Genomic DNA, 26,580 nt, shown 5'->3' on the forward strand with positions numbered 1-26,580 from the left:
TGGTACAAAAATGTGACCATTAAGATACATTTACACAAACAGGCTGATAAAATTTCATTGAGGACTTTTTTAAGAAATCGCAAATTCATGGACATATGGAGCGCTGAAGGGAGAGTCAATGTCTTGCCTTCAGATATTTGGTGGACTAGAACTCTCATCAGGGTAAACTGACTGGCCACCCATGTCCTTGGCTGTTGTGGGAACTTCATTCTCAGATTGACTCAGGAGGATCCCCTCCCTTTCTGTGATATCTGGAAGCAAAGGGGTGGAGCCCTCTCCCAAGTCTGTTCTTCATCTGTCCCGATCACCAACTTCTGAATCCCCTATCTCCTCCTGTGACAGACCCACCATGTCCCACTTGGCACCATGGGGTCCATAGCATTCAGTCACCTTTCAAAATATCCTGAATAAGGACGGGGGCAGGAACTTGATTCAGTTCACATTTTATGGTGAATGTAATTTGCACATTCCAAAACCATATTTTAGTTTCAAATGCATTTGCTGTTTTTGTATTTTAACTGTTTACAACTAAGTTTATTATACATCAGCTTGAGAGAGGTGTTTATGAGGACATTAGTAAATCATTCATAATAATACTGAAACACAGGAATCCTTTGAAATTCACACTTCTCTGAATTCTGCAATGCAGTTCTGCAGCCCAGTAATGTGTTCAGAATGAATATACTAGTATAAACAGTGCATAAAATGCATATATGGTACATTTTAAATTGTGTCTAGTAATCACAACTGCATAAAAAAATGTGACTATTAAGATACATTTACACAAACAGGCTGATAAAATTTCATTGAGGACTTTTTTAATAAATCGCAAATTCATTGACATATGGAGCGCTGAATTTAAGATTGGAAGAATGAGAGACAGAAATTGAAATTGACACAGAAGAATAGAAGAGGAGCATCTAATCCAATATCCTGTTCTCACAGTGGCCAACTGCAAGCCTCTGGGAAACCAGCAAGTGGGACCTTCGCACAAGTGCCCTCTTCCCTCTAGTACCTTCTAGCAAGTGGTATTCAGAACCATTACTGCCTCCCACTATGGAGGCAGAGCACAGCCATCAAGGCTAGTAGCAACACATAGCTGCCTGCGCACGTGGGACCTGCACACAAGAGTCCTCTTCCCTCTTGTACCTTCTAGCAAGTGGTATTCAGAACCAATACTGCCTCTGACTATGGAGGCAGAGCACAGCCATCAAGGCTAGTAGCCACACATAGCCTTCTTCTCTATGGATTTGTCCAATCATCCTTTGAAGCTGTCCAGGTCAGGTGCAAGAAGCCTTTAGAGCTCCCTTCTCAGGTAGGGAGGGGGAAACCTAAGATCCTTTGAGGCCCAATACACACCTTCAAAGCTTCCCTTGGGGGTTCAAATATGGAGGCTCGAACAAAATTCCCATTCATTCAGACTTAGTAATGGTTTACAGGGCAGAATTCAAAGAGTCTATGAGAGCATTTCCTGTATGGTAAGATATATGTCAACTTAACCATTCATCCTTTACCCATTCGCCTTCTCCCACGCTAGCATCCTACAATCTCTCATCCTACCACAGACCTTGGACATACTTACTCAACCCATTTTTTACTGTACATTTTAGAACCCTCCTTGTACTTTATATAGAGTGGCTTATAATTTTAACATTCAGACGTTCGGTGTTAGCAGGCTTAGTGAAACCCAAAAGTTTTGTGGCCTGACCACAAAACTGGTAAGACAAGGTAAGGTGGAACCAAATGTGTACAGGTGTTCTTTTGCTGCAACAGCACTCACTCCATGAAATTTGCAAATACAGGAGATGGTTGTGGCCCTTTATTCGTCCTGTGCATCTCCTCAGAGCAAATCCTTGATCCCAAACTCATTCCAGCTGAGTGAGTCAAGGCAGCCCATGATTCTCTTAGGTCAATCCCACGTGGAGCAATCCAGTGTTTGTCAAAATGGAGAGGCAGTCAGGTGGTGAGGAGAGTGGGAAGGAGATGATGTAGTCAGACAATCCCACCTCCATTGTCTCCCTCTTCCCCCACTACTTATTGCCAACCACATGTTTCATTAGGGCTTAATACCCTGGTTGAACCTCGTCTAGGAGGGGGAAGTGAGACAAGGTCACCAACCACACTGAGTTGTATAACCCTGATTACACCTTCTCGGGTGGGGCAGGAAGACACACTGACCACATGTTCAATTAGAGCAGCCTTTTTCAACCTATGGGTCCCCAGATGTTGTTGGTCTACAACTCCCATCACCCCTAGCTAGCAAGGCCAGAGCTCAGGGATGATGGGAGTTGTAGTCCAGCAACATCTGGGGACCCACAGGTTGAGAACTGCTGAATTAGAGCTTAAACTGTTATGTTTTTAATTACAGCCTTTATAAAATTCCTGATGAAATTTAGGGTCCAGGTTGCCTTGGGTTCAGATCAGTCTCAGCCAGATTGAAGCCTAATCATGATTCTTGAAATTATTTATTTCACAAAATGTATCTAATGTTTCATAGTAAAAAAAACAAAAACAAACCTCAAAGCAGTTTCTAAAACAATGGTTTAAAAAATCAGGATTGCCAAATTGGGCCATGGCCAGATTATGAGTACTGTGCACAGCCCTAGTTTTTAACCCCATGGGCAATTGAAAAGAACGACAATTTATCTCTCTACAACTTAGGTGAGAAAGCAAAATTTATTACTGTTTAGGATCTATAAAAAGACACACCATTTCAGTCTAAATAACATGACACATTATATTTTTGCATTTTTTCTTTTTAAAATGTCATAAACTTGGGGAATAAACATAATTTTAAAGAAGAAATAAATTCAAAACATTTATATCAATACTCAGCTTTATTGACCAAACCCTTCTCCTTTACCATCTAACTCCAGAGCGGAATTATTCTATCTAAGTTTTGCATACTCTGTATTATCTCGGGAATATGTTCCCAAGTGGTGAACCAGTGCTTATATTAATTGCATAGTATCAAAGTGGGGTCTCCCACAACTACAGAGCTGCGTTATTCTAGCTGGAGGTAAGATACAGGAGATGGTAGCATCCATCTCTTCATGCATTGAAGCTAGTCTCCATTTAGTTTCCGTGCTCATTTTAAAAATGCACCAGGAATGGAGTTGCTCTTAAAGCCTGAGAGAGTAACAGAAGCTGCATGAGGAACAAGTCAGAAAATCTGCTTGTATTGGAGGGTTTCTTCAGTCCTATACCATCTGTTAGGATTAGACGAAGCATCTTTTTTACCGGTGTTATGTAAGAAAGTCTAAGAAGACAGAGATCATTTATTTTCAAAGTGCTACTCAGCCTGAAAATAGGTGACAGGGGATGGTTCACTGCAGGAGACGAGGGAGAAATTTGGGCTTCTTCACACTTGAATGCAAAACGACATAGTTTGCTATTGTTAAAGCAATGCACAGGCCAAAACATACCTGTCCTTCAAAATTACCACTTCTTTGAACTTTCTCATGACAAATCTGCATATAGAGGGAAGGTGCTCATAAATATCTATATATACATGAAAGACAATATATATAGATTAATTATATTCGGCAACTTTGCTTACAGATTTGTGCATATTAGGAACAAATGGATACTAAACTGCTTATAAATTTACAAAATGGCTTTTAAAAAACACTTGCTTGGTGAAGATTCAAAAAATGAGAAACTGATATAGATAGATTTGTCCAGCCATACATTTTCAGTAATTCCAATGTACTGTATTTCAAAACCTCAAGGCAGGGTTAATGTCAAGGGTTAAATCAGAAACATGTTTATAAACTAATAAGACTTCACTTTCATTTTCCTTTCAGGTCAGATAACATTATTGGCAACATGAATAAGGGAAATGACAGCTCAGTGACTGAATTTCTCTTGCTGGGCTTTTCTGTCTTTGGAAAGAAACCAACTCTACTTTTCCTGGGTTTCTCTCTTATATATGGCACGATCCTGGTCTTCAACCTCACCATCATGTCTGTCATCCTGTTTGACCGGACTTTACACAGCCCCATGTACTTTCTACTCTTTGCATTCTCCGCATCAGAAACCTGCAGCACATTTGCCACCATCCCCAAATTGCTGTTGACCCTGGTGACAGGCAGTCAATCCATTTCCTTTGTTGGGTGTGCCATGCAGCAATTTTGTTTCTTTGGATTCTCTGGAAGCAACTGTTTCCTGCTTGTTTCTATGGCTTACGATCGGTATGTGGCAATATGCTGCCCACTTCAGTACCATATACTGATGAACAAAAGGGTTTGTACCCAAATGGTAGCTGTTTCATGTACAATTGGATGCATCATATCACTAAGTATTAATACTCTCATTTTCAGGTTGCCCTTCTGTGGGCCAAATGGAATCAAGCATTTCTTTTGTGATTTCCTACCTGTGCTGAGGCTGGCTTGCATTGATGAATCAGTTTTGCATTTGACTAACATTGCAATCATTATTTTGAGTGCCATTCTTTTGCTGGGCACAGTCATGGTGATGTTTGTCTCATACCTTTACATCATTTCTGCCATCCTAAGGATCCCCTCCAGTGTAGGAAGGCAGAAAGCCTTCTCCACATGTGCCTCCCACCTCACAGTGGTGATAACACACTTTGGGTGTGCATCCTTTGTGTATTTGAGACCCGAGTCTTCCTCATCGCTAGATCAGGAAACATTGATCTCAGTGACTTATGTCTTTCTAACCCCTCTACTGAACCCTGTGATTTATACCTTAAGAAACAGGGAAGTTAAAATAGCCATAAAGAAATTACTAGCGCACTCATTCCATTGTCGGAAACTGTGAACAGAAGGCATTTTGACATTCTGTTAATGGAATCCAAACCCTGATGGAGGATGCAGTTGATTCAGCAGGGCCTGCTACTTAACATGAGAGGGTAGCTTGAGAGCATTTTACTGTTGGAAGAAAACTAAATCCCCTCCCCCACATTCTCCGGTTCCAGTCCTGATCACATTCCCCAATGACTGCTGTTTACAGTTTTCCAAAATACATGGAATGCCAATCCACACATTTAACGTTATTGTGCCCTGAATAGCACAATAATACATTTCTATAGTACAGCTTGCCTATCCAGTTCATCAGTATTTGTCCTTGAGCGATGAATATTAACTTAATGAATCAGTACACAGTGATTTGTACTGTGAGAATTGCTGGATGTGAGTCATACAGAATATACTATGGAAATCCAACATATGTTCATTTTCATATTTTTTTTGAGAGAATGGATGGTGTATAATTGTCCCTATTAAACTAGAATGTTGTTCCTAAGCAATGATACTGCTTCTTTTATCATCTAAACCACTGAGCCTAGGGCTTGCCGATCGGAAGTTCGGTGGTTCGAATCCCCATAATGGGGTGAGCTCCCGTTGCTCGGTCCCAGCTCCTGCCAGCCTAGCAGTTCGAAAGCATGTCAAAGTGCAAGCAGATAAATAGGTACTGCTCCGGCAGGAAGGTAAACGGCGTTTCCGTGTACTGCTCTGGTTTCGGTGTTCGGTTGCGCCAGAAGCAGCTTAGTCATGCTGGCCACATGACCCGGAAAAACTGTCTGCAGACAAACGCCAGTTCCGTTTGGCCAGTAAAGTGAGATGAGCGCCGCAACCCCAGAGTCGTTCGTGACTGGACTTAACAGTAAGGGATCCTTTACCTTTTACTGACAATGTAAATGAGCCAAATGAAAAGTGATTTGGGATTGCAGGATCTACTTTCCTTTTTCGTTTAATCCTGAGGCTGAACTACTGGCGCCAGATGTAAAATAATGGCAAGGTTGGAACCAGACATACTTTGAATTAAACAGGGTCCCTCTTTATTGTGCATCACCTTGAGGGAGGTATTTGAAATGTGATTAATAAATCAGTAATTATAATAGAACTGAAACACAGCAATCCTTTGAATTTTTCACTTTTCTGAATTTTGTGATGTGGTTCTACAGCCAAGTAATTGTACAAATTGCATATACCAGTGTGAACTGTGCATAAAAATGACATTTTAGTGAAAATTGCTTTGCAAAATGTAAATCTTGGTCACAACTGAAGGCAAAAATATGAATATTAATAGTAATTCACACAAACATGCAGATGAATTTTCATGAGGAGTATTTTTTTAAAATGCAAATCCATGGACATGTTGAGAACTGAACTTAAGAGTCAACAAATGAAAAATGGAGGGGAATTGAAACTGACAGATTCACCCAACCCAGTGCTGAAGATGCAGCTTTTTGTTATGGCCTCTGAAAGCTGAACCGTATTATTATGACCCTCCTGAAAAGGGTAAATGAATGTATCAGTTTTTCCTTTGTATTGATGGTTGGTTTTATTCCATTTTAAACTATTGTTTACTCTGGAACCTTATGATGAAGAGTGGGTGAGAAATCTAATAAATAAATATAAATACGTTGTTGTTGTCGTCGTTAGAATCATAGAATGGTAGAGTTGGAAGGGACCCCAAGGGTCATCTAGTCCACCTCCCTGCAATGCAGGGGGTTGTTGTTAGTATTCAACACAGGTTTGCTGTCCTGGGATCGTAAATTCACAAATGTATTTTATAGCTTTCTTCTGGAATGACCGCTCCCCGCTTAAAACGGGGGGCGCCCTTTGCGTGGACGCGTGCAGCCCCCAGATCTGGAGCGGCTCCAACAGCATAGGCTTGGCCTTGCCTTCCCTCAGGTGGGATACCTGGAGGTCTCCGCCTGTGGATATATAGGATTGCAACATTATTCTTCATTTTCAGATCATTACTAGATGATTACAGTGGAACCTCTATTTGTGACCATAATCTGTTCTGGAGGTCCGTCCGGAGGTCGAAATGGGTTGCGGGGAGAGGTGCCGTTGTGCACAGGCACGGGCGGCGATTGCCCACATCTGTGCATGTACAAACAGTGATCATCACTTCTGTGCATGCGCAAACAGCGATCGTCGATCCTACGCATGCGCAAATGGCGATCGCCGCTCCTGTGCATGCGCAAATGGCTGCAAACTCACCGGTTACTTCCAGGTTTGCCTCGGTCACAACTTGGAATGACTGTAAGAAGAGGTATTGGTAAGCAGAGGTTCGACTGTACTGTGCATGTATTATTAACATGTCAGACATTTCCATGCTGAAGCAAGGTTGGGGATATGTTTTTATCTCTGCTGAATCTGGCCTTGCATCTCCTTCCTGTGACATCTGTGTGTTCAGTGTGCTTGTCTGCCATGGAATCCCAGCATCAGCACCTGCTTGCAAGTAGAGGCTCTGTATGTGATTGATGCACCTATAGAGCCATGCATTGGGGTTCCTTTGGAGACACTGATGTTCAAAATAGGGATGTTAGAGAAATGAGATGCAGTGTCAGGGAAGGGGGAGGGGTGTTAAAATGACAACTCTGCTCCAGTTTAGCATGGAAATACCCTACACTTGTGTAATGCCTGAAGCTATTTTCTCTTACAATCAGAAATGCATTTCATTTGTTTTTCTTCTGCTTCCGTTTAATCATTTTCCATCTTATGAACTCTTGGTGCACCCGATTGCCATATGCAAACAATCTCTGGGGCACATGTCTCTGCAACTTCAGGACTGAACTATTGCTGTGTGGTATGTACTGTGCACCTGGGATTCATTAGCGTAAATATGAACGCTGCCTTTACCCACAGGATATCGTAGTGTGGTGTGTGTTTTTAACACAACCATAATATATTAATTTTCCATGTATAAAATTAGAGAATCAAGTCTTGCATACAGATCATTAAATCAGAAGGCTTTGAAAAGTTTGTGTTCTCTTGCCCTCTTCCACACTTTCCATACAGTAAGTTCAATAATATTCCCTAAGTATAATGTGTTTCACTAACAGAGGGGTGGGATGACAGAGAATAGCCCAACTGAAGAAGCTCATAGCCTAGTGGATGAGCATATGCATTGCACGAAAGGGTCCCAGGTCCTTTCTCTTGAATCTCCAGGTCAGGCTGTGAAAGGTTGGAGACACACTGTTTGTCAGTGTAGGCCAAACTGACCTAGATGGATCAATGGTCTGAATCAGTATAAAGTAGTTAGAGATAGAGAGAAAATTTGTTTGAAACATATTTATCAATGGAATTTGGCACTTCCATCAAGTATTCTCTTACAACCAAGCCACTGGTGCATTGTCACTTTAAACAAAATGCACAACTGATTATATTCAAAAATTTAAACAAAATTATAGAGGGGGGAGCATGTTATATGTATAAAAGAGTCAAGCCCAATGTGGTACTATATTTTAATTATTAATATGTAAGAGTTTTTATACAGTTACATGCTTTTTTGTATGCATCTGTTTACGTGCTGGTTACTTTAGGGAACCTGGAGTGCATATGCATATAATACCCAAGAAATGTTCGTATTTTTAGTGGAACCGGGGGAAAGGAATACCTTCCTTCTTGACAAGAGCAAAGGAGCAAGAAAAGAAAGAAAGACTCATGTGGATAACTTCAGCATCAAGTTGTTCAGAAGGTTCCATCCCTAAAGGTAGTTTCCAGTGCTTCTGCTTTACTATCTACTTCTGAGTAAACTTGCAGAAGGCCTGCCTTCAGACATAAGGCTCGTCCACACTTACCTCTGCTCCACATTTCTAAGGACAGGTTCCGGCTTTCTGGGTCTGTATCCCAGCTCTTTGTTTAATTTTTGGCCTGCCGCTTTCTCCTTGAAAAACTGTTTACCACTGAATTGGAGCAAACAGCAATCCACAGAAAACCCAAAATGTCATTGCTCTAATTCAGCGATAAAGATTGGGTTTTCCTGGGGAAAGTTACAGAAACAAAAACAAAAAGTGCTCGGACACAGACCAAGAAAGCTTGGACCTGTGCCTAGAAAGCATGGGGCAAAAGGTAAGCCCTAAATCTCACTATTTTCCATACTGAAAGAAGAGGAAGCAGTGAAGAGGTTAGTAGGATGGATTCTATAAAGTTCTCAGAAATGTAATGTTTCCACATTAATTTGATGGGGGCTGTTTTACAACCCCTTGCATACATCTGCAGCAGAAAAGGCATAGGCAAGCTTTTAAAATTGTGTGCCTGCTTTTTTAATTGATCCTGAGATATCCTTGAGTGTTAAGGTGGTGTAGTGTAGTGGTTAAGTACAGTATGGAGAGCCAGTGTGGTGTACGGGTTAAGAGCGGTGGACTCGTAATCTGGTGAACCGGGTTCACGTCCCCGCTCCTCCACATGCAGCTGCTGGGTGACCTTGGGCTAGTCACACTTCTCTGAAGTCTCTCAGCCCCACTCACCTCACAGAGTGTTTGCTGTGGGGGAGGAAGGGAAAGGAGAATGCTAACCGCTTTGAGACTCCTTCGGGTAGTGATAAAGCGGGATATCAAATCCAAACTCTTCTTCTTCTCTTAAGCTGCTATTGGGACAAAAATGGGATGGGAGGATTTTACTCATGTAACTTTAGGATAGGGAGAACTCTGTTATTGTTACATTAATTTCAAATTGAAGCCTTTTTGTGTTTTGTTTTCTGGAACCTGTCCTGAAGCTTTATTGAATAGCATAATGAAAATCAGTATCAGTAAATGCCACTTGGGGGAGTTAAATAATAGGGAGGGTGGGACAGGGTAACTTCAGTGATAACTGTGCCATTTAAAGAACACTGTCTTGTTTACCAGTTTGACGGGGGCTAATTACCCTTCAGCATTCTTTCCTCCCTTTTCTTATACTCACAACCAAGGTGATTTAAAAGAGAAAGATTCTTATCCCACCCTAAGTCTGAGCTGAATTGGTGATTCAAAATATAGAACCAGAAGGTGGTGATTATTGTGCATTAGTCAGCACTGAATGTTTTGTGGTGGAGCATTGAGGCGAGGCTTCCTTCTTTATCTGAGTTTCCAGAAATAAAACAACATCATCCCAGAACTCTTCTTTACTTGATCCCCATCCCAGTACACACACACCCTCCCCATGTAAAATGTTCTTAGTAACCTTATCACTGCCAAGCAGTGGGAAAATGTTTTTAAAAGGGAAAAAAGAGCTTGTAAGCCCTTCGGCAATGCCATAAAAGAAAAGAAAAAAACAAGGAATGAGCAGATCAGGATTAGAAAGGTCTGTAGACATGCAATCTAATCTGCATGTCTATGTTCCCATCCAGCCCATCAAATGTAGACCATGGAGTTTTGTCCCAAATTCTGGAACCGACCAAAATCCTCCCCCATCCTTACCTGTCACCCTGAAAATATTATTCTACTCCACCTCCCATCAGCTACAGCCAGCATGACTTATGCTCAAGGATTATGAGAGATGTAGTCCAAAAGCATCTCGTAGCCTCCATTCCTGCTCTCCATCCCTGCTTTATGTGATGCTAGTTATTATGAGTAAAAAAGAAAAATCTCTTCCATGTGGCTTCTCACTACTAGCAAAATGGCCAAAACATACAGGCATGCATTACATACACCACCTTTCCATAGTTAAAACCATGCTCAATGTGGCTTACAGCATGGGGGGGGGGGGAATCATAATTACAAACATAACAAAGTAGTCTTGAACAGTAAATAAAACGTTTAAAAGTGCACAACTAAAATATGCAATTTCCACATAAATCATTAGAATATCTAAAATAAAAATACAAAAATTAATATGAGTAACAGCAACAACCCCTCCAACCCCTACTAAACAATATCCCAGTCCAAGAGTCTCCTCAGCAGCCTCAGCTTTTGTAACTGGGGTCAAACAAAACAAGGAGGCCAAGTATTTACTGCTTAGATACACATCCCTGGAACACAGTCAGAGCACTGACACGGCAACAAATTAGCATAACATGTAACTATTAGATAGGTTGGTATTATTCAGCTTTATTTACTTGCTTTATTCAATTATCATCTTTGCTCTCCAGGTTCTTGATGCTGAAAAGATGGACAAGCAGAATAATCACAGCAGGGTGACAGAATTCATCTTGCTGGGATTCACTGATGACCCAAAGGTGCAGATTGCCCTCTTCTTGCTCTTTCTAGCCATCTATGTTATCACTGTGGCTGGAAGCCTCAGCCTGATTGTGCTGATCAGGACTTACTCCCACCTGCACACTCCCATGTACTTCTTCCTCTGCCACTTATCATTCACAGACCTCTGCTATACCTCTGCTATAGCCCCCAAGATGCTGGTGAGCTACTTGGTGGGTGATAAAACCATCTCTTATGCTGGCTGCGCTGCTCAGCTGTGCTCATTTGCTGCCTTTGTGAGTACCGAGTGTTTCCTTTTGGCTGTGATGGCATTTGACCGCTACATGGCTATTTGTAACCCACTTCTGTACTCTGCTGTCATGTCCCAAAGAGTGTGCAGCTGCCTGGTTGTAGGGTCGTATGCAGCTGGTTTTGCCAACTCAGCGCTGCAGACAGTATGTATATTCAGATTATCCTACTGTGGACACAACATCATCAAACATTTCTTCTGCGATATCCCTAAACTTCTGAAGCTTTCCTGCTCTGAAACCTTCCTTTCAGAGTCACTGTCAGTCTTTGCATCTGGAGCAGTTGCTATGACCTCTCTTTCAGCCATTATTATCTCCTACTTCTGCATTTTATCTGCCATCCTGAAAATACACTCTATCAAGGGCAGACACAAGGCCTTCTCCACTTGTGCTTCTCACTTGACCTCAGTGGCTCTGCTTTATGGAACGGGGACCTTTATGTATATACATCCCAACTTGAAATCTGGACTAGATGGTAATATGGTGGTTTCTGTAGTTTACACATTAGTGATACCCATGCTCAACCCCCTAATCTATAGTTTGAGAAACAAAGAGGTGAAAGAGGCCATTAGAAAAGCCACAACAAAAATGAAAGAACATCCCCCTTCCAAAAGCATTGAGGGAAATGATGGTAACCAATGTCGCACCCCAAGACTGAACAATTTAAACCAAGGTAAGATTACATAGATGCATTACACTGTTCCAGACCATTGGTTCAACTTGCTCGCTATTCTCTACTTTAACTGGTGATAGCTCTCCAGGGTTTCAAACATAGCTCTCCCTGCCCTACCTGGAGACACTGAACCTGGGACCTTCTGCATGCAAAGCAGATCCTCTACTATTGACTAATAATAATAATAATAATAATAATAATTTTACTTATACCCCATCCATCCAGCTGGGTTGCCCCCGCCACTCTGGGCGGCTTCCAACACACGTAAAAATCAAAATCAAAATCAAATATTAATAGATTCAGTTAGGTAGCCGTGTTGGTCTGACACAGTCGAAATATATATAAAAATAAAAAATTGTCCAGTAGCACCTTAGAGACCAACTAAGTTTGTTCTTGGTATCATGCACACGAAAGCTAATACCAAGAACAAACTTAATTGGTCTCTAAGGTGCTACTGGACAATTTTTTATTTTTATATATATTCAAACATTAATAGTAACAATCTGATCCAATATAAAAAGTTGCAGTAACTTTAAAATAAACCATTTTCAATAATCCAGTAGTATTACAGTTCTTCCCTCAACTACATAGTTGTGTTACATGAACAAAGAAAGTTAGACCCCTTTCCTTAGTCTGACCCCATCTGGGATGCTAGTATCTTTATGCATATCTTCTCAATAATGGCGACCTTATCCTTAAACTGAGTTACAATGAATCAGTTATGACCACCTTCTACAACGTGATAATCACTTTAAGGAAGTCAGAGATTTCTGTGTCACAGTGTTATTTCATTGTGATTCCTTCGATCAACGTTGTTGCTCAAGATCCTATCCATTCTCTTTCACTAGCTACTGAACATTTCTCAATATGTCACATTCTTTTTTCAGACACAACACCCAACTTTCCCTTGTTTTCAGAGGGAACTGTGGGTCACGGGGCCTCGGCATGCAATTCCACAAGACCTCACCATCACCAGAAGCTGCCACAGTTGCACAACTGTGGCAATGGTGGGATGGGCGAAGTGTCCGCATGGGTGCTGCCTCATGGGATCCTGCTGCCCAAGGTGGCTGCTTCAGCCCACCTTATGGGTGGACCAGCCCTAGCATTGGTCATACTGGGTGGGGCTGATGGGGACTGGAGTGCAAAAACAGCTGGCGAGGCACAGGTTCTCCATCCGTGCCATAAATGACACAGATGTCAAGGTTCTGAGACATACATTCATGTGTAACATATCGTTCGATCCAAATATAAGGTAAGAGAATATAATAAACTGGAAACCCCAAGGGAGTGGAGAAAAGTAAACTATGGTGCCCTGTGCATTCATTTTAATTGCTGTGTGCCTTTAATTGAGTATTGAGGCGTTCAAGGCATAAAGTACTCAAGAGATTATCTAAAGCAGATATTATAAATACCCCATTCTATTAATTCTACCCTACCTGGTTTTTCTGCTGTAACTTGCATTACTTAGATCAGGTGGGTCTTGGGTAATAACTTTGTGACAGCCAGTGATTAGGAATTAAAGGTTCCTGCTGTTCTTCTCTGTCATCAACAGTAATTAACTCTGTGTTTACTTCCATCTTTTGCAAATTATGAAAAATATTTCAACAGAAGTACTATGTCTGTTTGGTGAGCTGGATATATGAGGAGCTTTTGTATGGGGTAAATGTACACAGTTGGAGTAATTTAACAGTAGTGTTAATACTAGGGTGATATATTATGTAGTTTTGCATTTCAAAGCTCTAGAACCTAAGCTGGAGTAAGATCCATGGTAGACAATGTATTTACTATGCGTGTGTTTCCAGGACCATGGGAAGAAGGTGAGTTGGCCTTTTCTCTAGGCACTATTTTCCCGTGGAAATCCTCTCCAATCTGCTAGTATTTACCCCCAAAGATGCCATTTGACTCCCACTGATATTATCCACATTTTCCATGAGAAATAAAAAGTTTATTGCAGATCCAGCCACAGCACCCCCCAACCCCGTTGGACAAAGACATTGAGCACAGATATTTGGAACAAACTTGACACGACAACCTTCTGGGATTGGAAAGGCGGCCACACCTTTACTGAGTACAGATATAGGTAGACTTTGGCTCAGGCATCGGATCGATTATCAACCTCTGGGTGGAAGGCTGAAGTTTGAAGGGGCTTTTACTATGTTTGCAGCTTATTTCTCACGGCAAATGAGAAAATTCATAGAGATATTTCCCTTTGAAGTCAGTAAACTCAGTATTCACAACAGTTTGCAGCTTAAAGAAATTCAAGTGGTCCAAATTGCATTGCAGTCTTTTTATAGTAATTGCTTTACAATCAATTTATAAAGCACCACGCACACTCAAAACCCAGCTTTTTTAAAAAGAAAAAGAAAAAAGCAGGCTTCCAAAACACCTGAGCAAGAAAAAGATAAGCAAAAGAAAAGGGAGATAATGCAAGACCTATCAGAGAGGGGAGGATAGTAAAAATAAAATGAAAGTAGATGAAAATAAAATTTGAAATGGAAGAGGGTTTTTTCCACTGGCACTAGATCAAATGTATTTTTCCAGAATTAGAATATGCACAACAGCTTGATTATTGATCCACATTTGTCATTATTATGACAACATTGAAAAAGTCCCACCATCACTTTCAGAGTAACAGTGCTATGTAGAACTCTTCTGCAGCTCTGCAGTAATAAGAAAGATAATGCAAAGTGGAACCAGACTCCCTCCCAGCTCACACTGCTTCTAATGTTATCCTTCTAACTAAAGATTTTAAAAGAGTACTTTTCCCATTTAGAGTTGCTGAAAAGCAAGCACAGAGATCAACTCTTTGATCCATTGCACAGTGACAACAGAAATTTAGCCATGATGTCCATTTCACATCCTTTTCTATCCTGTATGTTTGAAATGTACTTTTGAATTTGGAAGCTGTTTAGCTCCAGTTGATCAAATTTGCAATTTGTGCTGCAAATAAATCTTCAAGTCTAGCTATTTTCTTCCTTTCAAGTTTCCATTTTTACCTCTCCCTGGCAGGTGAAAAGACCTAGGATAAATGACCGCAAAAAATCAAACCCAAGTGACTGTGTTCATATTCTCAGGATTCACAGATCATCCAGAATTGAAAGCTATCCTCTTTATCACATTCCTGGCGATTTACACCATCACTCTGGGTGCAAATCTAGGGATGATCATCTTGATCAGGATGGATCAACAGCTACAAACCCCAATGTACTTCTTTCTCAGTCACTTGGCTTTCCTGGATGCCAGCTACTCTTCCGCAGTTACTCCAAAAGCCATATGGGACCTTTTAGCTGAAAGGAAAACCATTTCCTTTGCTGGGTGTGCAGCACAGTTTTACATGTTTGATGGTCTGGTGATGACTGAATTCTTCCTACTGTCTGTGATGGCATATGATCGCTATGTGGCCATCTGCAACCCATTGCTTTATAACGTAGTTATGTCTAAGAAGTTCTGCACTGCGGCAGTGGCCAGTGTATATATCTATGGCTTTGCGAGCTCAGTGGTTCAAACAGCCTTGACTTTTCAGCTGTCCTTCTGCAGATCAAATGTGATCAATCATTTCTACTGCAATGACCCACCGCTTCTCGCTTTGTCCTGCTCTGACACTCGACCGAAGGAAATCCAGCTTTTAGCTCTATCTGCTATCAACTTATGCAGTTCCCTCTCAGCAATCATCGTCTCCTATGTCTACATTCTGTCTGCCATCTTTGGGAAACACTCTGCAGGTGGGAGTCAAAGAGGCTTCTCCACATGCGCCTCACACATGACAGCTGTTATCATTTTCTATGGCACCCTCTTCTTCATGTATCTTCAACCCAGCTCGGCTCATTCTCTGAACTATGACAAAGTGGTGTCAGTTTTTTATGCTGTTGTTATCCCTATGCTGAACCCTCTGATCTACAGCTTGAGGAACAAAGAAGTGAAGGGGGCCTTGAAGAGAGTGATGGGAAGAAATTGTTTTTATTGTATGGTTTAAATAAAGTGCAGCCCTGGTCCTGCGTTTAAAAAATAGTAGTATTGCAGTTGACCAACTCTACAATTTTATGATTCTGTGACCCTGAAATAAATGCTACACTGATTACCATTTCAGAGCTGTGTTTAGTGATAAAAACCTTCCCATAGGGAGCCCATGGGGTGCCCTCCAGATCCCATCAACCAATGCTCAGGGGTGATATAAACCACAACTTTGAGAGGGCACCATGTTGGCTTCCCTTGGAAGGGAATTGTCAAGGCTACGGGAAAGCTATTTCTCCCCCAGTTGTAGCAAGAGCAGGGAAAACAAGGTAAAGTCCTGTTTAATGAGTTTTATTCAATACTAATAGCGAGAGACAAAAGAATGCAACAAGTCTTAACAATGGCATTGCTCCAAACTGGGCTCCTCCTCCCTCCTTTCTAGCAATAGCACCTTCCCTTACAGTGGCCACTTGTGGCCAAATGTCTCTGATTCTGTTGTTCCTGCACTCTTAATGAACGAAGCATTCTGGGAAAAGGATGACCATCTGTACTGCCTCCACCACCCACAAGTGGTTATCTATTGGATTTTCTGGTGAAAGGCAGCTGTCACCTTTGGAGTGGCAGGATGGCCAGCCAACTGGTCATTCAAGCCCCTATAGGATGTACCTTGGATAGAGATGAGTGACTCTGCCAATTTAAGTTTCTCATATTTCCAGTTGTCCACATTTCTATATCAGTTTGTATTTTTTATAGTCCTCATGAAAATTCTGCAGCATTCTAGTTTGAATTTCCCCATATCTGATTTACACATATTTGAAAAGCAATTTTCTCTCATGGATTTTTGTATGATGTTTTCAGTAATGGTGCATTTGTAGGCATACTTTCCCCTAATCTATGCATTTTTGTACACATCACTTAACTGCACTGCAAAATTCAGAGAAATGCAAATTTTGAGACATCAGTGTGTTTCATTGTTTCAGAAAGTGCAAATTAGATGGGTCCGCCTTTGAATGCAAACTGAATTGTATTTCTCCCCCATCACTAGTCATGGAGATGATTTCTCCCCTCTATTTACTAGCCAAGGGTGTTCCATAAGAGGCTCCACATACTGTGCTGACCTGCTCAAATTTCCTGCTGGACAAGAGGGCTTCAGGTGCCAAACCACTGAAGTCAGCAATGTCTATCACATCAAATATTTAAAGGGTTGTCACATGGAAGATGGAGCAAGCTTGTTTTATCCTAACAAGGGCTCTCTCTCCTCTATCTCTCTCTCTCCCCCCCCCAACCCTTACCCACTCCTCAGAGAAGAAGTGGGGGGTCTGGTAGGGAACATGGTTCCAAGTTATTAGTGTGTCCCCCCCCCCCGAAAAAAAGAATAAACAACAAAAGTGCTGGACAATTCTCTGAGAAAGCAAAATACACACACACACACACTGAGGCAAGCAAGGGGAGAACAACAGAACAACAATAAATTATCCAAATTACCGGTAGTACCTAAAAGGTTAAAAGGGAAACAATCTCATTTTAAAGATGAGTACAGTAATCCCATAATTTATGTGCATTTAACTTGTGCACATTCAGTTTTATATGTGTGGCAATTTTTAAAAATAAAAAGGGGAAGGAAGGCAGATGGGGTTCCAAGAAAATATGCCTTTGGCAATCCCACCGGCCATTGAACACAATGGGGTTTGACTATACACAATTTTGGCTTTAGGCAACGTCCCTGGAGCGTAACCCCTGTGTAAATTGTGGACTTACACAGTACATTTCCGAGCACAATTCAAAGTTTTGGTGTTGACCTTTAAAGCCCTAAATGACATTGGCCCAGTATACCTGATGGAGTGTCTCCACCTCCATCGTTCTGCCCAGAAACTGAGGTCCAGCGCCGAGGGCCTTCTGGCGGTTCCCTCATTGCGAGAAGCCAAGTTACAGGGAACCAGGCAGAGGGCCTTCTTGGTAGTGGCGCCTTTCCTGTGGAACGCCCTCCCACCAGATGTCAAAGAGATAAGCAACTACCTGACATTCAGAAGACATCTGAAGGCAGCCCTGTTCAGGGCTGTGTGTGATATTTTAATGTATTTTTAATCTTTGTTGGAAGCCGCCCAGAGTGGCTGGGAAAACCCAGCCAGATGGGTGGGGTACAAATAAATTATTATTATTATTATTATTATTATTATTATTATTATTACTGTGCATGACAGGTGGTGCCATTTAAAACAGCAAGAGACCATTGCTACATTCCCTATGGCTGCAGGGGGGTGAGTTTTCACATTTTCCTTCTAAAATAACAAAACAAGCAGAACTGGCCTATTTCCAATGGAGTGGAATTACACAGTTGAGACAAAGTGTGTGAAGAGGCCTGGGCAGGCTCTGTATTTATCCCCCCAGTGCAGTTTGCCCCTCCCCCAGGGAGGTCCTGCACAGCAGCCCGCCTGTGATTGGCCAATTTTCAGGCAGGCTATGATCTGACTAGGTCCTGCACCCAGCACTGCCACAGGGTTGTGCAGGGGAGATGGTGCCAGGCCACAACACCACCTGCCCAATAGGGAGCAAGAGGACTTGTCAAGCGTCAGGCCTGCTTAAAGCCTTATAGCCACTTAAAATAAAAGAGAGGTTAACTTCTTTTGCTTTGTCCCTGCTTACTGCTACAGTTGTAGAGAGAATGTGGACCACCATAAAAAAGTGATTTTCTCACTTTGTTCAGGACAAATGAAAAGGAAAGAGGGAGGAGACCATGTGGCCTTCTCCCTTAAAAACAGACCTGTGCGCAGTGTTGGGGATTTGGGCCACATCTGAGAGATACTTCTGAATGGGCTAAACAACACATTTTGATAGTACTGAGGAACAGGAAAAAATGAACCGAGCCCATTCAGGGAAATCTTTTCAATCCAAGTGCTTTGACCAGAGCCCTCTTAACTTGCTTATTCCTCAGACTGTAGATCAAAGGGTTTAGCAGGGGAGTAACAACCACATACAACATAGAAACAATTCTGTCCTGTTTGGGGGAATAGCTGGAGGTGGGGCGTACATAGGTGCCCATGGTCGCCCCATAGAACAGGAAAACTACAGTCAAGTGGGAACCACAGGTAGAAAAGGCTTTGCTCCTTCCCTCAGCAGACTGCATGTGCAAGATAGTAGAAATGATATAGACATAAGAGATCAGAGTGACCAGGAAAGCACCAGCTCCTAAAATACCAGGCACAACAAGAAGGACCAGTTCAAAGATGTAGGTAGAGGAGCAAGAAATCGCAACCAGTGGTGGGATATCACAGTAATACTGGTTAACTTTGCTGGGCACACAGAAAGTTAATGTAAAGGTCAGCGAGGTAAGAACCAAGGCATGGATAAAGCTAGCTAGCCAGGACCCAGCAGCCAGCTGCATACACAGCCGTGTACTCATTATGTTTGTGTAGTGCAAGGGACTGCAGATAGCCACGTAGCGGTCATATGCCATCACTGCTAGCAAGAAAACTTCAGTGCCCACAAAATCAATCAGAAGGAAGAGTTGTAATACACAGCCAGCAAATGATATGGTCTTGTCCTCTGACATGAAGACCTGGAGCATCTTGGGCACAGTGACAGTTGGGGAAAGAATATCCAGGAAAGATAAATTGCTGAGGAAGAAGTACATGGGGGTCTGGAGCTGGACTTCTCTTGCTATTGCCAAGATAATTGCCCCATTCCCTGCCAGAGTGATCAAGTAGATCAGCAGAAACACCAGAAAGAGGGAAATCCGCACTTCCGGAACATCAGAAAGCTCGATCAGGTAAAATTCTTTTGTTTCTGTGATGTTGTCTTTCTCCATCTTCCTGCCAATCAAATTAATCAATTGGAATATCTAAAATACACACAGAGAGAAAGTAGATTTGTTAAAGGTGTTGGAAGAGAAAGAGCAGGGATCATTCAATTTGTAACCCAAGGGTTAATTCTATCATTAGTAAGATAGCCAACCAAGAGGAGAGATGTAGGTGATTTCTGGCAATGAATCAGAATGCTATGATCATTACTGAGTTCTGATTTGCTGTGCTGTTCTGAATGAGTTTTCTCCCTGTGTAGTTGTATGTCTCCCTGGCATGTACTAGGCCTGAAGAAAGAAACCTTTGCTTATTTCTCCTCATATTATATCCTGCTCTTGTTCAGTTTACTAAGTGAAGTATTCTCGGTTTCTCTTCTTTCCAGATACTACTTCTGTTATTCAAGTGACTCTGCTAACAATAAGTAGGTCTATATCTTCCTATATACAGTAACACTGTTGTCATGCTATGGTTCACATGATGGCCACACCAACTCCTGCATGATGACACAATGACAGGCAGATGAGTGAGTGAGTGAGTAAGTGAGTGAGTGAGCAGCAAGGTTGTCCAAGTGAGCTTCTTAAATGAGGGTGAGAGGCACTGTCTGTAAAATGTGACTACAGCAAGGTTTAATGGAGAAGGGAGGCTTCAACAGTTTGGCAAATAGCTCTGAAGCAGCTATCTCCTCTGTTAAACCTTGATGCTTTAAAGGTGGGAAACCACACTCTCTAAAGCACCTCCAACCAGCCCTCCTTAAAAAGGGGTTAGGCCAGGTGTGGAGGTAGGAGTTTGCAAAGGGGTTAGCAGGTAAACGGGCTTGGTGAGCAGGAGTGTATAACTGATAGACCATTTGACTTTTAATCACATAGAACTTGTACCATACCTGTATCCCTGCCACAAACACGGCTACCAAGCAGGCCAAGAGGAACTGGCAGCTGAGTGGAAGAGAGTTGCCAAAATATCAATACAGATTCCATTGAACATTGTTTGAAACAAGGTCATATTTACTTTCACTGTGAAATGATTTGCCATCTTGGCTGTCTCTTAGTGCAGACCCAGTTCATCATCCCTGAGCTTCCACAACCACCATCCACCATGAACCACCACTGGCAGTGTTGATATTCCTTTTTACTCTCCTTTCAGAGGGATATTTTTTAAAAAGAAATTTCCCTCTCGTTTATTCCATTTGGAAAAAGTACAAACACTAACTTCAAGGGAGGCGTTGGTTGCGGAGCATTGGATGCAGGGAATATGAAACCACCCCTTACCCACATCCAGTAAAACCCCAGAAGGCCCCATTTGTTCCCTCATCACTTTCAGAGCACCAACAGCAGGCACAGAAGGAATAGCAAGAGATCTTGCCACTGCTTCTGCAGACCCTCCAAGTGTCCCTATTTTCCAGAGACATTCCCAGATTGACAGAAGCCTTCCCAGTTTCTGATTGGATCCCAGAATGTCCCGCTTTTCCTTAGGATGCCTGTCTTCATCGGAGAAATGTTGGAGGGTATGGAGCTATGCAACCCCTGAGCCAAGGAGATAAATAGCTATACAACCTTTAGAAGACATTGGAATACAGTCTTGTATAGGGAAGTTTCTTAATGTTTAATGTTTTCTTATGGTTTTTTATATGTTGGAAGCTATCCAGTCAGATGGGCAGGACATTATTATTATTATTATTATTATTATTATTATTATTATTATTAGTGCCCCTGCTTTCATCGGAGAAATGTTGGAGGGTATGCTTCTGAAGGGAGACCTCCCAGATCCCTCTCCACTGAAATATCTCTCTTTCTCTGATCATGCAGAGGAAGATCTGCACAATCCTATGGCATAGGAATGCAGACTTGATGAAAATAATAGTTTAATAATATAAACTGTATCATATACTATGTAATGTAAATTATTCTGTTCAAAATTTTAGAGACTACTGGAATGATGGGTAATACATTAGTACCAAAGCCTGAAAGATATTCCTAAATTGCAGGGGTTTGGACAAGATAACTATATATATATATACACACATACATACACACACACACACACACACACACACATATATATATATATATATATATATATATATATATATATATTACACCGCACCTTGCTTTTAGCATTTAACAGCTATATTTATTAACTTTATCAAATACACTAGTTTGACCTGCAACACAATGTTGCAATGTCCAGCCATAGCATTCTATTCACTCCTTTCTATCTCCACCTTACCCCAAACAGCAAGTTAGCATTTCATGCTCACTGAGCAGGCTGTTTGATGGTTACCCACCTCCTAAAGCTTTTTGCCCTGAAGATGCTGCCCAGTTCTGCAAAATTCAAGGATTCCTACATCAGCTGATATAGTAGAACCTCAGTTGTCAGGCGTAATCCATTCCAGAAGACCGTTCAACTTCTGAAACGTTCGACAACCGAGGCTCAATGGGCTGCCAGCAATTTCCATTGAGAAAATTGAAAAACACGCAGTGGAAGCCATTCAACTTCCAAGGCATGTTTGAAAACAGAAGCATTTACTTCCAAGTTTTCGGCATTCAGGTTCCGAAACGTTCAGCTTCCGAGACACTCAAAAACTGAGGTTCCACTGTATATGCCAAAGATACTATCATTTTTGGACTGCCGTCACTAAACCTACAGTATACATTCTCACAAATAGATTTAAATCTTGGGTAATGACAACAATATATTCAAAGCTACTAACATTTACTAAACCTACCATATATCTATACATTCCCACCAACATTTCCATTATACAGATAGGGGACTTTTAATTACGAAATGGAAACTTGCCCAACATTATCAACTGATGTCTCAGTGAGTTCTGATCTTTGATCTTTAGTGCATTAAATGAAAACAATATAAATCCAATTTTTTTTAAAAAGCACTACAGACCTAAAATGTTTGACTGCCTAAGATTGCCAGTATAATGAAATTCACCCACTTGCCTTTCTTCCTTTCCTTGTAATCTGTAGCACCACAGTAGGAGAGGGCAATGTAAAGAACTTACCGGTATGTGGAGTCAAGAGAAATGTACATCTTCTGAAGTATAATATAAGAAATATTGCCACTGCCATTTGGCAAAGAGGGAAAGCCTTCTCCCCCTCCACTCCCACTTTTGCCATGGGGAGAGCTGGCATTAAGGTGAAGTGTCTACATTGGGACAAGCGTCTCTGGGGCATCTTGCTGTTCCTGACTTGAAGTTGCAAGTGAGAAAACCTATTTGGCCCAAATGTGTTTTGAATCCTATGACCCTGATTCAGGGTAGCTGAGTTCTCCCAAAGTTATGGCAAATTCAAGAAGACTTAATTTACTGATTCCATGATTCAAGGAAGGAAGGAAGGATGGGTGGAATAGTTTTTTGAGTAACATTGAGAGTGTTTAGCATTTTTACTATTATGATTTCAATTTCTAGTCTGGCCATCATTCTATTAATGATACCAGGACAGCTTACAACATAAAACATGAATTCCATTAAAACAAAAGCAAAACATTCGCATATAAAATTACAACCTATATAGTACATCAGATGGAATACCAGTAATTTACAGCTAGTCACATCAAGTCAAGTCCCTACAGAAACCTGACAAAGTGGTGCTGAAAAGTAGACACCTATGTCACCAGATGTACCTGGGGGCGGGGAGATACAGTGGTACCTTGGGTTACATACGCTTCAGGTTACATACACTTCAGGTTACAGACTCCGCTAACCCAGAAATAGTGTCTCAGGTTAAGAACTTTGCTTCAGGATGAGAACAGAAATCGTGCAGCGGCGCGGCGGCAGCAGGAGGCCCCATTAGCTAAAGTGGGTTCAGTGCTTCAGGTTAAGAACAGTTTCAGGTTAAGAACGGACCTCCGGAATGAATTAAGTACTTAACCCGAGGTACCACTGTATAAACATGGTGCCACCACAAGTTACTTGCTTCACATCTCAACATAAATATAAAGAGAGGTATTGGTTATCATCATTAAAAAGAAATAAAAAGATAGGTACATGGAAAATAACCTTCCACTGAGCTATGCCACTGACTCGTCTTCTTCAGTAGTAGGTACACTGACTGGCGGCAGCTGCCCCTGGTTTAAGGCAGGATATTTTCCAAATGCCTACTTGGAGGTGCCAGGGATTGAACCTGGGATCATGTGCAAGCAAAGCAAAACCAGGCAAAACTTTCCTTTATAACCTGGCCTTTGGTCTTTAACTATTGGTGGCCATTTAGAAGTGGGTGGTATGTGTTTAATGTATTTCTTTTTCCTCTTGGTTTTAATGTATCTATGTGAGAGGGTTCCTGTCTGTTTGTTTGGTTGCACGTTGCTAACAAATTTCATAAATAACAACAACAACAACTTCACTTTTAAAATATACATAGTTGTTCATAGTTTTTCCAAGAGCAGTGTCTTCCCATTCTTTTTGTGTGGGAGAAAAAGATGGAGCTGTTTAAATATACTTTTATAACTCTGTTAGGATACACATTTTACAAAGAAACATAAGCAAGAGAGATACCGCCTCAAGGAACATACAATCTAGAGGCAGGTGGGTTGTGGCACAGGGGCTACAATAGCAGAAGGGAGTAGATAAAGTGAGAGTAAAAGAGAAACAAAGGAAGAAATGGAGCAAATGCTTTTTCTGCATGTTTACACTGCAACCCTCAGGGGTAACTCCCACTGTGTTCAGGTGTAATTACTCTCAGGCAAGGCTGCTACAGTTAGTGTGGACAGGTTGAAGCTCCTGAATCCAAAAATTATTGTTGCAAGGAGCTTGAACCATCAGTACTCGCAAATAGTGGGGCCTGTTGTTGTTGTTGTTGTTGCTGCTGCTGCTGTTACCCCAGATGTAATGTTGTGCACTAGTGTGAACCCACAAATGCACAATTAACCCACTCAAGCTTCAGTGCAAACAAATTGGAGCAGCAAAAACAGTCATGGTGTCAAAACTTTACCCTATATCAAAACAAAAGGCCATGTACAGTGGTGCCTCGCAAGACGAAAAGAATCCGTTCCGTGAGTCTCTTCGTCTTGCGGTTTTTTCATCTTGCGAAGCAACCCTATTAGCGGCTTAGTGGATTAGTGCTATTAGCGGCTTAGTGGGCTTAGCGGATCAGCTGATAAGCGGCTTAGCGGCTTAGCGGGCTTAGCAGATCAGCTGATAAGCGGCTTAGTGGCTTAGCGGCTTAGCGGATCAGCTGTTAAGCGGCTTAGCGGATCAGCTGATAAGCGGCTTAGCGGTCAGCTGTTAAGCGGCTTAGCGGATCAGCTGTTAAGCGGCTTAGCAGATCAGATGATAAGCGGCTTAGCGATCAGCTGTTAAGCGGCTTAGCGGCTTAGCGGATCAGATGTTAAGTGGCTTAGTGGCTTAGCGGATCAGCTGATAAGCGGCTTGGGGGAAAACCCCTGCAGGAACTCGCAAGACATTTTTGTCTTGCGAAGCAAGCCCATAGGAAATTCGTTTTGCGAAGCACCTCCAAAACGGAAAACCCTTTCATCTAGCAGGTTTTCCGTCTTGTGAGGCATTCGTCTTGCGGGGCACCACTGTATTATTCTCTTTAAAAGATGTCCTGTGGAAACTGAGGAGGATATCAACCAGATTTTATTTCCTTTCAATCGATCAGTCGAATATTAGTCAAGAATGTGATTAGAAGCCAAACACATTATGAGAGTGTTGAAGGACAGAGAAAAGAGAATTTAGCCACTTCATGAAAATGTTTGGAGGTGAAATGCTTTGACCAAGGCCCTCTTAGCATCCTTATTCCTCAGACTGTAGATCATAGGGTTTAGCATAGGAGTAACGATCCCATACAACATGGAAACAATTCTGTCCCGTTTGGGCGAATAGCTGGAGGTGGGGCGAACATAGGTGGCAATGGTGGTCCCAAAGAAAATGAACACTTTTTTTTCACTATAGTCAGGTGGGAACCACAGGTAGAAAAGGCTTTGCGCCTTCCCTCAGCAGACTGCATGCGCAACATAGTAGAGATGATATAGACATAAGAGATCAGTGTAACCAAGAAAGTACCACCTCCTAAAATGACAGCCACAAGTTTGCCGCATGCATATCCCAAAGGATACATAACCAGAGGTGCTCGTAAGTAGAGGTACCACTGTATTGTACTTCACCAGATCTTAACCTATTACAGTATTTGTAAGAATGGATTCCAAATACAGTATCATTAAATTTGTCCATGGCAAGTCTGCATTTATATGCAAGTTGTTCATATGCTGTTAGTTTGTGGAAGTCTTCAATCCAACTGTAGAAAGGAGCCATATTTTTATTTTTCCAATTAATCAGTATCAGTCTTTTTGCTGTGGTAAGGGAGTGAACAGTCCACTCATATTGTCCTTTTGTAAGGTTCCATGTGCTGTGTATATAATTCAAAAGGATATTTTGCTCTGTAAATGTAAGGTTTTCCATACAGTTCTGATAGTTTCAGTTAACTTCTGCCAAAAATATTTCAATATAGGACAATGAAAAAACATGTTTTAGAGAAGCATTATCCCTATTGCATCTCTAACAGTTAGATACCTTAGATAGCCCTTTTTAAAACAAACATAAATGGGGTCTGTATTATTTTTTGTTGTATGAGCCTCAATTTAAGGTCCAGAGATGCCCTTCTTATAGCACTTAAAACAGTTTCCCACTTGTGTGGCCAAAATTGAGATCTCTAATTCTTTATTCCATTCCTACATCAATACCTGTATGTCCGATAGGTTTGCTAGTAGCAAAGATTTATATATGTTGATGGCCGGTGTTTTTTGTTGCATAAGAATTAATCAACTGCTTCAATATCTCTGGGGTCTCTGAGGCTGTAAAAGCTGATGATCCATAGGTGGTGGTTAGCAAGTGTTTTATCTGGAGATATTGTCATTGAGCATTTGTAGGTAATCTGTATTTGTCCCTTAAGAAGGAATATGTATAAAATTCATCCTCTTCATCTATGAGCTGGTCTAACATTAATGCACCCAAATTCATCTACCTCTTCCAAA

The 26,580-nt window shown here is 41.6% G+C and overlaps 5 protein-coding genes across 5 annotated transcripts in view; 4 read left to right on the plus strand and 1 right to left on the minus strand.

Annotated features, from left to right (window-relative positions):
- LOC114584781 (olfactory receptor 5AR1-like) overlaps positions 1 to 19,607 on the minus strand; it is a 38,867-nt gene extending 19,260 nt beyond the window's left edge. Inside the window, exon 1 of the mRNA XM_028706879.2 lies at positions 19,103 to 19,607. Coding sequence (XP_028562712.2) covers positions 19,103 to 19,607 — 505 coding nt within the window. The remainder of the gene's footprint in view (positions 1 to 19,102) is intronic.
- The window catches only part of LOC114601534 (apelin receptor), a 492,419-nt gene extending 468,956 nt beyond the window's left edge, over positions 1 to 23,463 (plus strand). The window contains exon 2 of the transcript XR_013394010.1: positions 23,426 to 23,463. The gene's annotated coding sequence lies outside the window, so the exon portion shown is untranslated. The remainder of the gene's footprint in view (positions 1 to 23,425) is intronic.
- On the plus strand, positions 3,829 to 4,782 carry LOC114584352 (olfactory receptor 10T2-like). Its single transcript, XM_028706155.2, has one exon. It carries the CDS (start codon positions 3,829 to 3,831, stop codon positions 4,780 to 4,782), a length of 954 nt encoding a protein of 317 aa, XP_028561988.2.
- LOC114584360 (olfactory receptor 5G9-like) lies at positions 10,843 to 11,865 on the plus strand. Its single transcript, XM_028706167.2, has one exon. The coding sequence runs from the start codon at positions 10,843 to 10,845 to the stop codon at positions 11,863 to 11,865; it is 1,023 nt and encodes a 340-aa protein (XP_028562000.1).
- LOC144328725 (olfactory receptor 8U9-like) lies at positions 14,880 to 15,824 on the plus strand. Its single transcript, XM_077933256.1, has one exon. It carries the CDS (start codon positions 14,880 to 14,882, stop codon positions 15,822 to 15,824), a length of 945 nt encoding a protein of 314 aa, XP_077789382.1.
- Positions 23,464 to 26,580: the final 3,117 nt, after the last annotated feature.

Source organism: Podarcis muralis, chromosome 1 (genome assembly GCF_964188315.1).
Source record: "Podarcis muralis chromosome 1, rPodMur119.hap1.1, whole genome shotgun sequence".
In the NCBI taxonomy this organism is placed as follows: domain Eukaryota; kingdom Metazoa; phylum Chordata; class Lepidosauria; order Squamata; family Lacertidae; genus Podarcis; species Podarcis muralis.

Excerpts from the sequence above, each read along its gene's own strand:
- LOC114584352 (XM_028706155.2), top strand. The coding sequence starts at position 3,829 with ATGAATAAGGGAAATGACAGCTCAGTGACTGAATTTCTCTTGCTGGGC.
- LOC114584360 (XM_028706167.2), top strand. The coding sequence starts at position 10,843 with ATGGACAAGCAGAATAATCACAGCAGGGTGACAGAATTCATCTTGCTG.
- LOC144328725 (XM_077933256.1), top strand. The coding sequence starts at position 14,880 with ATGACCGCAAAAAATCAAACCCAAGTGACTGTGTTCATATTCTCAGGA.